The sequence below is a fragment of the Cricetulus griseus genome, chromosome X (assembly GCF_003668045.3).
Source record: "Cricetulus griseus strain 17A/GY chromosome X, alternate assembly CriGri-PICRH-1.0, whole genome shotgun sequence".
Taxonomy (NCBI): Eukaryota; Metazoa; Chordata; class Mammalia; order Rodentia; family Cricetidae; genus Cricetulus; species Cricetulus griseus.
In genome coordinates this window covers 4,397,784-4,414,997 of record NC_048604.1, presented here as the reverse complement: position 1 = coordinate 4,414,997, position 17,214 = coordinate 4,397,784, and the positions used below count along the sequence as shown (strand labels likewise).

General features: G+C 39.5%; 1 protein-coding gene across 6 annotated transcripts in view; it reads left to right on the top strand.

The window, feature by feature from the left end:
• LOC100761567 (myotubularin) overlaps nt 1-17,214 on the top strand; it is a 113,211-nt gene that overhangs the window by 9,566 nt on the left and 86,431 nt on the right. For 2 of the 6 annotated variants that reach the window (XM_027432212.1, XM_035450097.1), the window contains 2 exons: nt 260-440; nt 16,330-16,400. In XM_027432212.1, coding sequence (XP_027288013.1) covers nt 16,338-16,400 — 63 coding nt within the window. In that variant the 5' untranslated portion in view covers nt 260-440; nt 16,330-16,337. Of the gene's footprint in view, nt 1-259; nt 441-13,412; nt 13,438-16,329; nt 16,401-17,214 lie in introns of those variants that run through there. The other 4 variants (XM_027432214.2, XM_027432210.2, XM_027432211.1 and 1 more) reach the window with 2 other exon arrangements.

Genomic DNA, 17,214 nt, shown 5'->3' with positions numbered 1-17,214 from the left:
ATTGTGGCTAGCTTACAAGTACAGTTTTATTGCTTCCTTTTGTGTTATAGCCATCATTTTCTTGTCTTTTTGAACTTGTTAGAATTTCTAAAAATTGTAACTTCACATGGTAAGACTGACTGTTTTTGCCTTATTCACATTGTTGCAAAGCTTTCTATTTTTCATTATTTTTGTATCATCTGTAGGTTCCCAGTGATAGCATTTCTTCTTTGTGGGACACTTTTTAAAATCATGATTTGTTGTTGAATTATGTTTGTAGATGCCAATATGGTCTTCAAGAAGATAAAAGGGATAGCCTAATCGACTATAACAACGCCCATACCCGTTCCCCGATCATCACACCCTAATTTTATTCTTAGTATTACTGTCAGAATTTGCATCTGGAACCTGGGAAATCTTTTTATCCATCTAAGAAGCAGCCCTTATTGCTTGTTCAAAAGGTATGTAAGTTGTCAGATTCAATAGGTATCTTTGTTTTTGAACTGACATTTATTCATTCTGTCATTTCCATTCTGTTAACAGTGGTTTTGGTTCCTCTTTATCATCTTCCCTTTTTGTATTTATTGCCCTTTTCTTGGATTATTTCTTTCACATCCATGAGAACTTCTCTTTCAGTGATGTCAAGGTCCAGAAATACTCAGCCCTTTCACTTTGTTCTGTGACAGGTGGCTTGCATTTATGGCTGGCATAATAGGTAACTGCCCAACTAGGAAATGACTGTTGTCCATACTCCGTGGGTCGCCAAGCCTTTATCTTTGTAAGTTTTCAAAGATATTAATTAAGCCAGCTTTTGGGGATTCCTTTGGACACTTTTTTAGTGTGGCCTATTTGGCAAGTGACTGTTGCTACTTCTGCTTTTTGCTAGCTTCCAAGGTCAACTTGCTCTTATAAATTCAGACTATTTAAGATGGATCAAGCCCAACGTCTCTGGTGGTGTGGATTGTAGGCTGGTAATCCTTTGCTCTATGTCTAAAATCCATATATGAGTGAGTGCATACCGTGTTTGCCTTTTTGAGACTGGGTTACCTCACTCAGAATGGTTTCTTCTAGTTCTATCCATTTGCCTGTGAATTTCCAATTCCATTGTTTTTTTTTTCTGCTTAGTAGTACTCCATTGTGTAAATGTACTACATTTTCTCTATCCATTCTTCCATTGAGAGGCATCATGGTTGCTTCCAGGTTCAATTACAAATAATGCTGCTATTACAAATAATGCTGCTATGAACAAAGTTGAACAGTGTCCTTGTTGTATGAATGTGCTTCTTTTGGGCATATGCCTAAGAGTGCAATTGCTGGATCTTGTGGAAGAGAAGCTAGGAAACAAGGAGGACCCTAAGAGAGACACACATGGTCCCCTGGAGAGGGGGAAAGGGTCAAGATTTCCTGAGCAAATTGGGAGCATGAGGGGAGGGCAGAGGAAGCTAGGAGAAAGAGAAGGGGAGAAGAGAAGGGGTGAGGAGGACATGAGGGAGCAGAAAGTTTGAGTTGGGGGAGGGGTGGGGGAAGAATAAAGGAGAGCAAGATAAGAGATACCATAATAGATCGAGCCATTATAGGTTTAAAGAGAAATCAGGCACTAGGGAAATGTCCAGAGATCTACAAGGATGACACCAACTAACAATCTAAGCAACAGAGGTGAGGCTACCTTAAATGCCCTCCCTTGATAGTAAGACTGATGACTAACTTATATGCCATCCTAGAGCCTTCATCCAGCAGCTGATGGAAGCAGAGGCAGACACCCACAGCTAAAAACTGAACTGAACTGGAGTCCAGTTGCAGAGAGGGAGGAGTAATGATCTAAGGGGTCCATGCCAGGCTGGTGAAACCCACAGAAACAGCTGACCTGCCTGAACAAGGGGAAGTCATGACCCCAGCCAGAAAGCTGGGAAACCAGCATGGGACTGATCCAGACCACATGAACGTGGGGGTCAGTGAGGAGACCTCAGAAATCCATGGGGCCTCTTGTAGTAGATCAGTACTTATCCCTAGCATAGAAATGGACTTTGGGAGCCCATTCCACATAGAGGGATACTCCCTCAGCCTAGACACACGGGGGAGGGGCAGGCCTAGGCCCTATCCCAAAGGAGATGACAGACTGTGAAGATCCTCCCCATGGAAGGCCTCACCATCCCTGGGGAGCAGAAAGGGGATGGGATAGGTATCGTGCTAGGTGGGGGGCAGGGGAGGAGGGGAGGGAGAGGGAACTGGGATTGACATGTAAAACAATCTTGTTTCTAATTTAAATAAAAAATTGAGAAATAAAAGATGGATCAAGCCCACCATTTTCAACAATTGCATTCCTTATGTTCCTCCTATACAGGAGGGTCGGGAAGCACCAATTCACACTTTTTCTGCCTGGTCTGGAAGTATTCTTTGGAATTAACTTTGGAGACTAGGGTGCATTTAAAAAATATTGTCAGTGGTGTCTATATTTGACTGAGAAGTCAGCATTTGGCTCTAGGCTATAATCACTGTGAGGCATATGTATTAAGTGGACTGGGCACTAGTGTTGTGGGAGCATTGTTTCTGGTTAAATATTTAAGATACAGCTAAGTTTTATAATATGGCATCTTGTGTAGCATTAATCTCTGAAGGCAATTTTGTTTTGAGCCAGAGTATCATCATATAGCCCTAGCTGGCCTGGGATTTGCTAGATAGACAAGGCTTGCATGGAAATAACAGCCATCCTTATGCCTCAGCATCTCTAAAGGCAATTTCAAAGGTTTAGTGGAGGGAATCTCCACTTGTTTACTCTCCTCTAAAATGAAGGCTGCACTTCTTTCTGACTGTCAAATTTTTAAATTTTTATGTGTAGAATCCCCTCCTAATCCCCTTCTTTGTTGTTAACTATTTAATAAGAGAGCATTATATCCTTATTTTTCATTTGCTCATCTACTGGGAACTGGTTATTGACTAAGACGGCTAAGCTGCCTCAGTTTGACTTCTACAGTCTTTGGTGAACAAGTTGTTGTTCTTTATATTTCTCTGTTGTCATATGAAGTTACTTGTATTACTTGCCAAATGGGGGTTGTTCATGGAAAGTAAATGACTTCAAATGTGCTTAGAAGAATGGCTGATAGCGTGGCAGTCAGTAAATGATCATTGTCCACAAGCAGATGGGTTACCTTGGCTTCAGGCTGGCTGTATTTATTCCCAAATGATTTTCATTTTCTCATATACCCACTCATTGTTTTTGCTACCATCCAACTTGTATTTGCCCACTCTCTCCCAATTAACTTCTTGAAGACCTATTTTATTTGTGGCACTAATGTGCATGGTGCACACAGAGGTCAGAAGAGGGCATTAGATACCATGAAACTGGAGTGGCAGGTGGTTGTGAGTCACCATGTGGGTGCCCAGAATCAAACCTAGGTCCTAAACAGATAGTAACACACACACACACAGAGAGAGAGAGAGAGAGAGAGAGAGAGAGAGAGAGAGAGAACTATCTCTCCAGTCTCCCAAGTCATTTTTTAATTTCCCATTGTGATGCAGAGTAGCTGATTGGTGTAAATTGGCTCTTTTTCAACTCTCTGGAAACAAGATTAAGTAATTACATATGCTGAATAGAGGTCTCAGGAATAATCACCCCCTATGACTTCATCATTCTATGTATGCATATCAATATTTCAGTACTAGTTAATTTAATAACTGTTCATGGAATGCTTATAGTTGGGAGAACTAAACTCTTCTGAATGTAACTATATGCTGACATGATCCTTTGTAAACTGTTCATTTCCATGGGTGATGTCCTGCCTGTGTGGTATGCTCTCCCCAGAGAAGTTTTAACTCCTAGTACTTCAGAATGTGGCCTTACATGTAAATAGTGCCATTAGAGATGTAGTTAAAGATGAAGCTAGATCAAAAGGGACGCTCCTTCATCTATCAAGAAGGGTGCCATTAGCAGAGAACAGTGGAGCAAAGCAGAGATACACAGGTAGAAGACTGTAGTTGACATGGTGCTTCCACAAGCCCATGAATGCCAAGGACTGTCGTCACCACCGAGTGCTAGCTAGGCGTTTCAGAGGGCTCATGTCTTAGCTGACACCCTCAAAACTGGGAGAGAATCCCTAGCTGCTATTCTAAGCCATCCATTCTGTGGGTTTTTGTCATAGAATCCCTAGATAAGGAATACATTATCCAAATTCTTGGACGAGTGTTGACAAGCCTGGGCTTATGATTAAAGTTGTGGGTTTGCCTGCATTATCATCTGTTACCTATCGTCTCAGTTTAATTTGACTTTTAAACTAATTTGTTGCTAGACCAAAAAAAAAGTATAGGAAAACCTGCCAATGTAGTTCTTACACATTGTGCCAGATATAGGAGACATTTTTAAGAATGCTTAGAACAGCACTGTTTGTAGTAGTGAAACATAGACACTAATCAAAGGTCTGTGGAGAAAACTCCTGTTATCACTATTCAGCATCAGAAATAAGTAGAGCCCTGAGACTGTATCTGTGTTTCTGATGCTCCCAGCAGCCTGTATGACAAAAGCAAAGAGCAGAATCACATTAAAACCAACATAATATTTGCCAGTAGATGCATATTTATGAGATCACAAAACTATGCATAGCGATTATAATCATGCAAATCCATCCCAGGAAGTACCTTTAAGGGGCTGAAGTTAAACTTCTCCAAAGTCATGGAAATTTTCGAGGACAATGTTCTTTACTGGGTTCTGTCTGCCCAGAGTGTGCCAGGGACAGAAAACATAGCCTTTAGGAAGCTCTAGAAATCTAACAGGAGACCCAGAAAGCCACTGGAGGTCCAGTACTATGTGAGATTTGAAATATTAGAAACACATGCAGTATATAAAGAAGGGAAGTGTACATGTGTGTGAGAAGAGCCTGAGAAAAACTCTTGCTTCTACCTTTGAGTGAAAGCACCTAGAAGAACTGGTTTCAATGGCCTGTTCCACCCAAAGAGCTTTCCTTTTATTTATTTCTACAAATTGCACATGTGCTCCAAAGCGTCTATCCCTCCCCACTACTTCTGCTTGGAAGAGTCTGCCATTACTGCCCAATTTCTGGTCTTTTCTCCGAGGGTCCCTTAGCCTGCAGCTGAGAAGGTTTGTGGAATATAATGAAGTTTAATGTAAATGCTGAAAAGTAGCATTCTCCATTACTGTAATAGTTATAGCTGTACTTGTTTTTACTCCTTAGCAATTGCCATTTAAACTTTTTGCTTAGAAATGTCTTCTACTTATAAATTTAACATGTACTTTTGGAGAATAGTTCTTGCTGCAAAAAATAATTCAGCAAAATATTTTGTTTTGTTGTGGAGTAGATTAGCTGGTTTCATGAGTATTGGAATTGGCAGGTGAATGGGAACTTGATCTTACTCCTATTTTAAAACTTTGTTTACTGTCAAGTATTTGACTGTTACAAGATCCATTGGTGATTCTAATGGTCTACTTAAATTTCTGCCCTAGCACTATGTTGCCTTTGTCCAATAAAAAAAGTAACTTCGTAGTTGTTGACTTTTAAATAGTTTATTTGCCGTACCAGTTTCAGCTTATGATATCTAAAGTTCCATGTTCCATGACTAACAGCTCATGCCACTAAAGCTAGTCAACTATCTTGAAGATGTGCTATTTGTCATGAGGAGACCAAGAAATAGAGTAAATGGATCTATTTGTTCAAAGTCTGTCACAGGCTCCTGGAAAAAAAAATGATTCAGACTGCCTTTCAGCTGCCTCTGAATTGGTTTCAGCTAAAGACCTTTGCAACATTTAAAGCTACAAAAAGTAGATGCATTTTTGAGCTGAATTCTTATGATAAGAAGAGTGAATTTCAAATTTAAAAATGACTTAGCAATTTACAATTTCTAAAGCTCTCATTAAACCAGATAACTTTTAGTAATGAGATTTGAAGTAGTCAAGATAAATTGATCTAACACATGAGTTACATATGTCTATTTAGACAATTAGCTGTTTGCTGAGATTAGATTATCATATGAGTCGTCATCTTCATCAGAGAAACTATGACTACTCAAGATTGGGCCCATTGATTTTTGACATCCCCCTATTGAAGAATGTGGGGAGGGTCATTGGACCCCCACCTGATCTCACCCATTCCCTTCTGCATCTCCCAGCTAGTGGAAAACTATTCTGTTCTAATTACAAATGAGTTCCTGACTGGGAGGTGCTAGAGCATGTAGAGGACCAAAGGTTAACTGAAGGGGAGACTTCATCAATACAGCTGTGGAGAAGTTATCACCCATGTCAGGGTGAGACTTTTGGGTGGAGAAGCTGCTTTGGGATCACTCCTGCTACTGTAAGTAACCCTTCATCCATATTCACTCACTAAGCCTAATCCACAAGTTCGGTTTTCATTGAATTGTACTTTGGCTTTTTGGTGGTGCCCTAGAAAGATGGGATAGACAATTGTTTGAGTCTCTCCAGGGAGAAAGAATTTCTCTCAATACCTAGTTTGAGGAATGACTTAAGAGTTCTTGGGAAACCTCTAGTTGGAGGAGGGAACAGGTGTGTTATGTCATTTGTTGTGATACCATTTTCACGATCCTCCTCACCTTCAACCAGGGCAAGTGGTGTCATGCCTGTTTTACAGGGAACTGCACTCTATGCAATAGAATATGCACGGCTATTATTACTAAGTGACAGAGCTGGGATTGCAAACTCAAATTCTTGAGTACAGAATTTTTCAACCATATCACACCGATTTGAAGGTGGACATAGTGGCATCTTTGACAAAATGAAAAGTAGGGCTAATAGTTTATTTTGCAGTTTAAAGGGATGTGGTTATTTATTTGGGCTGAGGCATTTCATTTGGAAAGAACTTAATAGTTTAAAGCATGAAGTAGCATATTTTCTTCTGTAAATGAAATTGTATTGAAATGTGTAGTTCTTGTGATAGTATTTTGGTGCTACATTGTTAAACTTGGTGCTTGCAATTGAGATGTGTGGTTTACAGACCCTGCATAATTACTATCTGAGCCTTTACAGGAACAGTTTGCCATCCCTGGTCAAAGGAAAATGGATAAAAATGAAACAGACTCATACTGTTTCACATAGTTCTTTTCATGCGGGCTGGGGTATCACTTCTTCCAAATAAGCAAATGTACAATTTAAATTGATAGTCACAATGGGCTCAAAATGCCTGGAAGCATTGAACTTTTCTTTTGTGTCCAGCTAGTAGTTTCATTGAAGACATTGTGAAGTCTGTTTTCATTTTCTTGCCTAAGTGGCCCATGGTCAAAGTCATGTGAGAAGTGTGAATAATTGGAGCTCTTATACACTGTGCATTTATTAGCACTCAGATACTGACTAGAGAATGGTCCTCATTAGGCTTGATGCTTCTGAAGAGGCCAGGTTGGAAATGAGGGGGAGGAGTTTGGATGAAAAATTCACTATTGAACATCACAGCCCTTTTCTTTCATTTTAGACTAGAGTTAAGGCAGTATGTTGGTGTTTCCGAAAGGGGGACTGACTAGGGGAAGGGAGAAAACCAGCAGAGAGAGGGCATATGGTGGGGTCAGGGAACAGATGAGAAAGAAGTATATAAGGAATGATATAGCGAGGTCTCAGTGCTTGTTGTCAAAGTATGACTTCAATCTCTGAAGCCCATGTTGAAAAGGCAGGTGGCTAACATATACTTATAATATCAGCACAACAGAGGTAGAGACAGATCCCTGGGGCTTGCTAGCCTACTTGGCTGGCTCCAGGCCAATGAGAGACCCTGTCTTAGAAAACAAGGTAGATGGTAGCTGATAAATGACATCTAAGGTTGTGTTCTGGTCTCCACAAACATTCACACACAGGAACACACAAAGAGATAGGGAAAAATTGTCTTTAGATAGATACCATCTACAATTCTCATCTTAAGCTAGCAAAGGGATTTTTACAGTTTGTTTTATAACAAAAAATATTGATTCTAATAATATTGTACTCCAGTGCCTAAATTTCATGATATTTGTTTTCAAAATAAATTTCCAAGCAAAAACAATGATCTTCAAAAATCAGAAATTCTAATCAGGCTGCCTGTTCATGACTCCTTGTTGGCTGACAGGCTTTGGAAATGTCTTCTAAGACTGGATAGTTCCATCCAGCCATTTGGACTGGTGGAGAGAAAGCACCTCTAAATTCATTTAGATGCCAAGGCAAAGTAATAAATCACATTAGGGGTCATCAAAGGAGAAAGCATCATGCTCTTTCTCACTGTTCTGTTTGTACACAAGAAAGCTCAGCAAGGGCCATGGATTGCAAATCAGTTGTCAGTGGAGATGGAACTCCCACCCCTTGGTGTTTAGATTGTGCTGGCAAAGACCGTGTGAAATCCAGGGCAAAATGTGCTTCTTTGAGACCTATTTACTTTTTGTAAATTGTCTGTTATCTTGTCCAGGTGTTTTGTATACTCTGTAAGGTTTTAAAATAGTTTCTTGGTCTGGAAAACAATGTGTGGGAGAAAAGGTTTGGGTGGCTTAAATTGTTTGTTTCATGGGAGAGCCTACAGAAGAGGATAAAACTGTCTCAGTTCTTTGGTGCAAATTGTTTCAGAGTAGTATAAGTGAGCACTTCAGCTCTGCTGCCCAGAGTATTGTGTAGGGAATATCCCGATGAGCCAGGGACTTTATTGTACCTTTTAATTTATTTGAATAACCTTTCATGGGTTCCTGGCTTAAGTGAAATGGTGTTAAAATCCTTGTCCAAGTCATTATTGACCAGTTAATTCATTTAACACATAACCTATTAAGTACCTATTAGATGCTAGTCATTGTTGCAGGTGCTGTAAATACAGGAGTAAATAAAACAAATAAATACTAGAATCCTATCCTGCAAATGGGGCTCCTCTTGCTTGGAGGGTTCTAATCCTTTTGAGAAGGTGGGCAGTAACCACAATGACTGTGTGAAAGGTGCTAAGTGCTAGAATGAGAGACAGAAGCAAGGAGAGTGGAAGACCCATTGAGATTATCTTGAATTTCCAAAGAGATGGTGAAGTCTATGTTGTGCTTAAAACTAAGCTTTATTTGGCAAATACCACCTTTATGTACTTTTATTTGAGGATGTTAGAGGCCCTGGAGACTGGTGAGCTGGGTGAGTGAGCTCTCTTAACTTTTTTTGTTAACTTATCTTCTAAACTCTTTCACTGATATTAGAACCAGTAACACACTTCATTTAGTTTGCTTCAAGAGAGTACTTGGAAGACTTTTCGCCAGATGAAAAGTACCCTGTGCTGTTAGGAGGACCTAGGCTAGTTGGCCATGCCAATGACTCAACCCAGTAACTTAACCTCTCTCTAGTCCCTGTATCCTTTTCAACAGGAAGGGAATTTATTTGAATCATCACAAAAGTATCTTGGGCAGGGAATAAAAATCATATCTTTGAGTATAGAATTTTCAGTTTTTGAATTATAGCCAAGATAGTAAAAAAGCAATGATTTTAAAGAACTCTTTAAACAAATATTTATTTTTATTTATGTGTTTGGGTGTAAAGCTGAATGAATTGGTGTGCACTATATGTATACGGGTGCCCACAGAGGCTAGAGGGCATCTGAAACCCTGGAACTATTTGTAAACTGCCTCATGTGGGTATTGGGACCAGAACCTGGGTCATTTGCAAGAGCAGTCAGTGCTCTTAACCACTGAACCATCTCTCCAGCCCCTTCAATGACTTTTTTAAATAAAAAGGATTAAAATTATATTTCTTGGGGCTTTGGGAAGAATGCTTTGTAAACCAAGCGAGCAGCTGCTTCTGTAAATGCCTCCTGGGTACTTGATCTGTTTAGGGCATCTTTTACAATGGCACATTGCTTCCTGTTCCAGTCATTGTGGGCAAGTGCAGTTTAAAAGTTTATAATTCAGTTATCAGTAGCCAAACACTGTCCATGTAATAGATTGCTTTCTCCCTGGTATTTCTAAGGCAAGAGCTTATTTGTAGAATTGATTGTGTTAACCACAGTGAATAATTAGCCTTTCATAATTAAAATGCTGATAATTATTACCAGATACATAGAGTAGTTCTTCTCTTGAGTTAACTCATTTTGCCCAACAGTGATAAAATAGTGACAAGAGCTCAGAGAAATTAAATAACCTGCCCAAGGTCAAATAGTTCCTCAATTGCAGAGGTGGATTTGTATGGCGCCAGCTCCAAAATGTAGCTCATGGTGTCTCAGTGTTGCAGCTTCTGCAGACAGTGGGGATCAGCCACCACATTTGACACAGAGGCTCACTGATGAAAATTTAAAGCCAGGCTTACTGTGGAACTGACCCTTATCATCACCCAGGCTCTTGAATCTCAGAGAATTGTGTTTGATTCAGCTTTTAACAGTAATAGTGTCTGCTGTAATTCCCAAAGAGAAGGCTTTAGATATAAAGACCATGTTATATGATGCTATGTATATGAGGGCCCAGAGTAGGCAGATCTGTAGATATAGAAAGCAATCTATCTGGCTGCTGAAGGGCTTCAGCATTGTGAGTGCAGAGTGATGATGGCTGGGCATGAGACTTCTCTTTGAAATGTTCAGAAATTGTGATGAGTTTCACAATTTGAGATAAAAACTTTACCTGTTTTTTTTTTTTTTTTTTTTTTTTTTTTTTTTTTTTTTTTTTTTTTTTTTTTGTGTGTGTGTGTGTGTGTGTGTGTGTGCCTCTGGGGATTGAGCCCAGATCCTTGTGCATTCTGGGTCACACCATAGTATTGGTTAGGTGAGACAGGTAAGAGTGTGTGTGTGTGTGTGTGTGTGTGTGTGTGTGTGTGTGTGTGTGTGTGTGTCCCAGACTAGCTTGATTGTAAACTGACTCAGTCAAAGTGTTAGGGCTATAGGAGTGCAATACCATGCCTAGCTAATGAAAGCCTTGAATCATATAGTGACTTTTTATCTTAAAAGGGGAGGTGGAGATGGCTTTCTTCATTTATTTTAGACTGAAATGTTTACAAGTGTTAAAGATGGTAAGTCTCTGTCTCTCTCCTCTCTGTGTCTATCTGTCTCTGTCTCTCCTTCTTTCTCTCTCTCTTTCTGTGTCTCTGTGTGTTTCAGTCTGATGTAGTCCAGGCTGGGCTTGAACCCTTGATCCCCCTGCTTCCACCTCGCAAGTGCTAATATTAAAAGAATACATGAGCAGGCAGGTTGGCAGTAAGTGGTCTGTACAGCCCTGGATTTTAAATATCTTTATTGAATTAGCAATAATAACTTCAGTTTGAAAACACTTACCTATTAGATATTCAAGCATCTTACTACTAAAAACTACTTACTGAAGAACCTTCTCTGTCCCCTTAAATAATCCTATTTAGTCAGATGAATAATTTCAGGGTAGGTACATCTGATCAGCCTTTTCAAGTTCATCTTCCCCATTCTGCTATTATGTCTAAGAGTAAATATTTTGTGGTATATGAGCATAAGGTTAGAGTAGTCTTGCAAAGCACAATGTAATATTTTGTCTGAATTTAATTTATTTGGCAGTTACTTGCTGATCTTTTTTAAAGTTAGAGTGTAATTCCTTTTTAATTAAGCTACCACCAAATTCACTTTTTCTTTTCCATCTTTTCTCTATTAGCACTTGTTTTTTTGCTTCCTCTTACCTCCCCTCCTTCCTCTATTGCCTAGCCTGGTCTCAAACTACTGGGCTAAACAGACCCTCCTAGTTTAGCAGTTCCCAGTTGCTGGGAGTTTGATTTGTGCCATCATGATATCTGGGTTAAGAGTTCATCTTTATGATTCAATAATACTTCATTGTTCCACTGTTGTGGGATTTGGTAAATCAGTATTGAAGTTAGCCCCCTCATCATGTCTTATGATGGTGTGTATTTTCCACACAATCAGTCATTCTCTCACTAGAGTGTTAATAATGCCATTGTGTACCAGGACACAACCATGAGCCAAATGGGCACCAGCTTTGCCCTTGTCAAGTTGATCTCTTGTGGGTGCAACCTGACAGCCCTAATAATGTAAGATTCCTTCCCTTCTGTATCTCTCCACCTCTTCATTTTGATGTTTTTATTTATATGCTTCCTGTCTTCTTCAGGATTTTCTTAAGGACACTGACCAGCACCGTGAAGGTGTGCCAGAGTGAGTTGGTATGCTGTGCTTTGTTAGGGAATGACTGCTCCTTTTTTAGTGTGTGTGTGTGTGTGTGTGTGTGTGTGTGTGTGTGTGTGTGTGTGTGTGTGTGAGAGAGAGAGAGAGAGAGAGAGAGAGAGAGAGAGAGAGAGAGAGAGAGAGAGAGAGAATGGTTGGCAGTTTGTGAATACATGTGTGTATGGTATGTGGAGATCATATTCCTCCAGAGTGGTCTACCTTGGGTTTTTAGACAGGGTCTCTCACTTTTCTAGAGCTCAAAAGTAAGTTAAGCTGCTGGCTAGTAAGGCAGCGTATCCAGGAGTGGGATTTACAAGCATATATCATACCCAACTTTTTAAAAATGCAGGTTCTGGGTGGGTCATCATGATTTCAAGGCAAGTATTTTACTGAGTGAGCTATATCCCCAACCCTCTGACAGTTCTTTTAATGGAACATGATCCAAAAGATTCCATAGATATCCACAGTCACCTTGAAGTAGATATGCTTACCTGCTAGTGACTTCATCCCTGTCTATCCTTAATATTGATAACTAAAATAACAAGCATTTCTTGTTTTCCATCATTGCTAAAATCTTCACAAGTTTAAATAAATACTTAGGTTTAAATGGTTTTGTGCAGCCAGTGAGATGGCCCATCATATAAAGGCACTTAAGTGGCCTTGAAAGCCAGATGATCTGAGTTTGATTCCCACAACTCAGGTAAAGGTGGAAGGACAGAACTGACTCCATGACTTGTTCTTGGACCTCTATATACATGCACTATAGCATGCATGCCCACACATACACATTATGTACACAAATAACAATAAATATTTTTTTAAAAAATGTTTGATGTATTGTCTTAGGTTCTATTGCTGTGAAGAGACACTATTACCACGACAACATGTATAAGGAAAGCATTTGATTGGGGTGGCTCACGAACAGTTTCAGAGGTTCAGTCCATCATGATGGGGACCTTGGTGGTGTACAGGCAGACCTGGTGCTGGAGCTGAGACTGCTGCTTCTTGCAGGCAGCAGGAAGTCTACTGGCTGTCACACTGAGGGAAGCTTGATTAAGAGACATCAAAGCGCAATCCCACAGTGACACACTTCCTCCAACAAGGCCATACCTCCTAATAGTGCCATTCCCTTTGGGGGGCCATTTTCTTTCAAACCACCACATGTTGTTCTGAATATTAACCCCTTTTGTCTATGGCTGAATTGAGGGATTATGCATTATTTACCTGAAATACATACTTTCACTAGAAAATACTGACTAAATAATTCCTATGAATTTGATTTCATTCAATTCTATTTCACATTAGACTTTTTAATGTAGATAAAGCAATTCTTTTTTATTCACATGTTCAGATCAATATCAGCATATGAAAAATTTGCTGTTGCTTCTTCCAGAGGCTAGAACAGGTATGTTTTTCATTTTTATACTTTTGAATTTAAATGAGAAACAAGCTTGTTTTACATACCAATGTAAGTTCCCTCCCCTCCTCCTCTGCCCCCTACTGACTCCCTATCCCATCCCCTTTCTGCTCCCTAGGGAGGGTGAGGCCTTCCATGGGGCATTCTTAAAGGGTCATATCATTTGGAACAGGGCCTAGGCCCTCCCCCATGTGTCTAGGCTGAGAGAGTATCCCTCCATGTGGAGATGTCTCCCAAAGTCCATTTGTGTATTAGGGATAAATACTGATCCACTGCCATAGGCCCCATAGACTGCCCAGGCCTCCTAACTGACACCCTTGTTCAAGGGGTCTGGACCAGTCCTATGCTGGTTTCTCAGCTATCAGTCTGGGGTCCATGGGCTCCCCCTTGTTCAGGTCAGCTGTTTCTGTGGGTTTCATCAGCCTGGTCTTGACCCTTTTGCTCATCACTCCTCCCTCTCTGAAACTGGATTCCAGAGTTCAGCTCAGTGTTTAGCTGTGGGTTTCTGCTTGTGCTTCCATCATCCACTGGATGAAGGTTCTAGGATGGCATATAAGGTAGTCATCAATCTCACTATAAGGGAAGGTAGCCTCTCCACTATTTCTTAGATTGTTAGTTGGGGTCAACCTTATAGTTGTCTGGACATTTCCCTAGTTCCAGATTTCTCTTTAAACCTATAACGGCTCCCTCTATTATGGTATCTCTTTTCTTGCTCTCCTCTATTCTTCCCCTGACTCAGTCTTCCTGCTCCCTCATGTCCTCTGCCCTCATCTTCTCCTCTTCTCCCCTTCTCTTTCTCCTACCTCCCTCTCCCCTCCACCCGTGTTCGCAATTAGCTCAGGAGATCTTGTTCCATTCCCCATCTCCTGGAGACCATGTATGTCTCTCTTAGGGTTCTCCTTGTTTACTAGCTTCTCTGGCAGTGTGGATTGTAGGCTGGTAGTCCTTTGCTCTACGTCTAAAATCCATATATGAATGAGTACATACCATGTTTGTCTTTTTGAGACTGGATAACCTCACTCAGGATGGTTTCTTCTAGTTCCATCCATTTGCCTATGAATTTCAAGATTCCATTGTTTTTTTTTTTTTCATCTGAGTAATACTCATTGTGTAAATGGACCACAATTTCTCTATCCATTCTTCAGTTGAGGGGCATCTAAGTTGCTTCCAGGTTCTGGCTATTACAAATGATGCTGCTATGAACATGGTTGAACAGATGTCCTTGTTGTATGAATGTGCATCCTTTGGGTATATGCCTAAGAGTGCAATTGCTGGATCTTGTGGTAGATTGATTCCCATTTCCCTAGGAACCACCATACTGATTTCCAAAGTGGCTGTACCAGTTTGCACTCCTACCAGCAATGGAGGAGTGTTACCCTTTCTCCACATCCTCTCCAGCATAAGCTATCATTGGTGTTTTTGATTTTAGCCATTGTGACAGGAGTAAGATGGTATCTCACTGTTGTTTTGATTTGCATTTCCCTGATAGCTAAGGATGTTGAACACTTTCTTATGTGTTTTCAGCCATTTTAGATTCCTCTATTGAGAATTCTCGATTTAGTTCTATATTCCACTTTTTAATTGGATTATTTGGTGTTTTGGTGACTAGCTTAATGAGTTCTTTGTATAGTTTGGAAATCAGCCCTCTGTCAGATGTGGGGTTGATGAATATCTTTTCCCATTTGATGGGCTGCCGTTTTGTCTTGTTGACTGTGTCCTTTGCCTCAAAGAAGCTTCTCAGTTTCAGGAGGTCCCATTTATTAATTGTCAGTCTCAGTGTCTATGCTACTGGTGTTATGTTCAGGAAGCGCTCTCCTGTACCAATTTGTTTGAGGGTACCACTTACCTTCTCTTCTAAGAGGTTCAGTGTGGCTGGATTTATATTGAGGTCTTTGATTCATTTTGACTTAAGTTTTGTGCATGGCGATAGACATGGATTTATCTTCAGTCTTCTACATGCCAGCATCCAGTTATGCCAGTACCATTTGTTAAAGCTGTTTTCTTTTTTCCATTGTATAAATTTAGCTTCTTTGTCAAAGATCAGGTGTTCGTAGGTGTGTGGGTTAATATGAGGGTTTTCAATTTGATTCCATTGGTCTCCCTGTCTGTTTTTGTTTTGTCTCCCAAGCTGTTTTCAGGACTATAGCTCTATATTAGAGTTTGAGAAAATAATTTTTGATGGGGAATTGTTTAAGTGAAACTATTCACCCTTTAATAATTCTGCTTGGATGCTTGTAAATTATCTTTAAAAATTAGGTGGTATAGAAATTTCATGCTGCAATGTATTGGTAAACATTAAAATTTTTTGTTTGCTTGTTTTTAATTGGCAACTTGAACTCTATGAATAAAATTTCTTAGAATAATCATGATGTCATCTATGGGATTTTCCTTTTACTATTTAGCTCCTGTTTCCTGTTCTGTGTTTCCCAACCCTATTTTGCAATTTTTGAGACATAGTCTCATTCATGAATGCAGACAGTCTTTTTATTTAATGGTCCTCCTAATTCTGCCTCCCAAGTGCTAGAGCACAAATTGCTTCTACCACACATGGCCCTTTATAGTCATTTATCATCTAGGTGTGTATCTGGCACAGTACCCTCTTAACTTTTAGGTGAAAGTTTGGAAATGTATAGCACACCTCTAACTTCTCCCTCTCAAACCTAAAAACCAAGAATAAAATAAATACAGCATTGAACGTGTTTCTTCATTGGATATTTACTGCCTGTGCTCTGGGTAGCTATTTGTATTTTTTATTCTGTTGGGCCCTAAGATATAAATAGCATCTACAAACTTAAGTACTATGTTCTCTTGAAATATTGAAAGCTTTAATCACATGTTTTAAATAGTTCAATTAATAGAGAATTTTGTCTTTCTTGGTAGTTTCCAGGATGGCTTCTGCATCAACATCTAAATGTAATTCATATGCCTTGGAGAATGAATCCATTAAAATGGTAGGTTGTTTTTACATTTGTCTGTATCTCTACATTTCTCTCTTCATATTTGTGTCAGACAATTGTTTGGGTCTTATTGAACCATGAATTTCATCATGTATTCATATAGCATAAGGCAATGGAGACACTTTGTTCTAGGAGATATTTAAATAGATTATGTGTTAAATGATTTTTGCTTTGTAAATGATTTCCTAAAGCTTTGTTCATAAGTTGCTGCCAGACCTTATATTCTGGTCTGAAGGAGCTGTTGAAAGGCCAAGACTGACTAAGCAGGTTACTATACCTTCAGAAATAGGGCATTATTTGATGACTATGATGATAAGACTTACAAAAGCCAAATATGTACAACTTGAACATAAAATGCTTCAAAGTAGAATGAAATTTTTGGATCATAAATTGAAAGGGGGGTGAATTCTAAGTAAGTTTTATTCATGGCCCCATGAAATTTTAAGATGATTCACCAGAAAGATCAATTTATTCTCTCACCTCAAAGTGTATAAAGATGACCAATCAGAAAGGCAGGTATCTTTTTATTTTTATTTCTTTATTACTGACAAGTTTTGCCTTTTATTGCTTTTTAAAGCTACATTACTGTTCTTTCCTGTTGGTTGAGTGAAATATTCATTCCCATTGCCTGATTACCTGGGAGGGAGGTTGGCAGATTCTTTTCTTAATCGTTTACTAAGTATTGTTCATAATGTAATAACTCTTTTTAATGTACAAATCACTTTATTTCAGCCCTTTAATCTTATAGCATTCTATTTTTATTTTGAAATACCGAAATTTAAATTGTGAGTGGATTGGATAGTTGGTT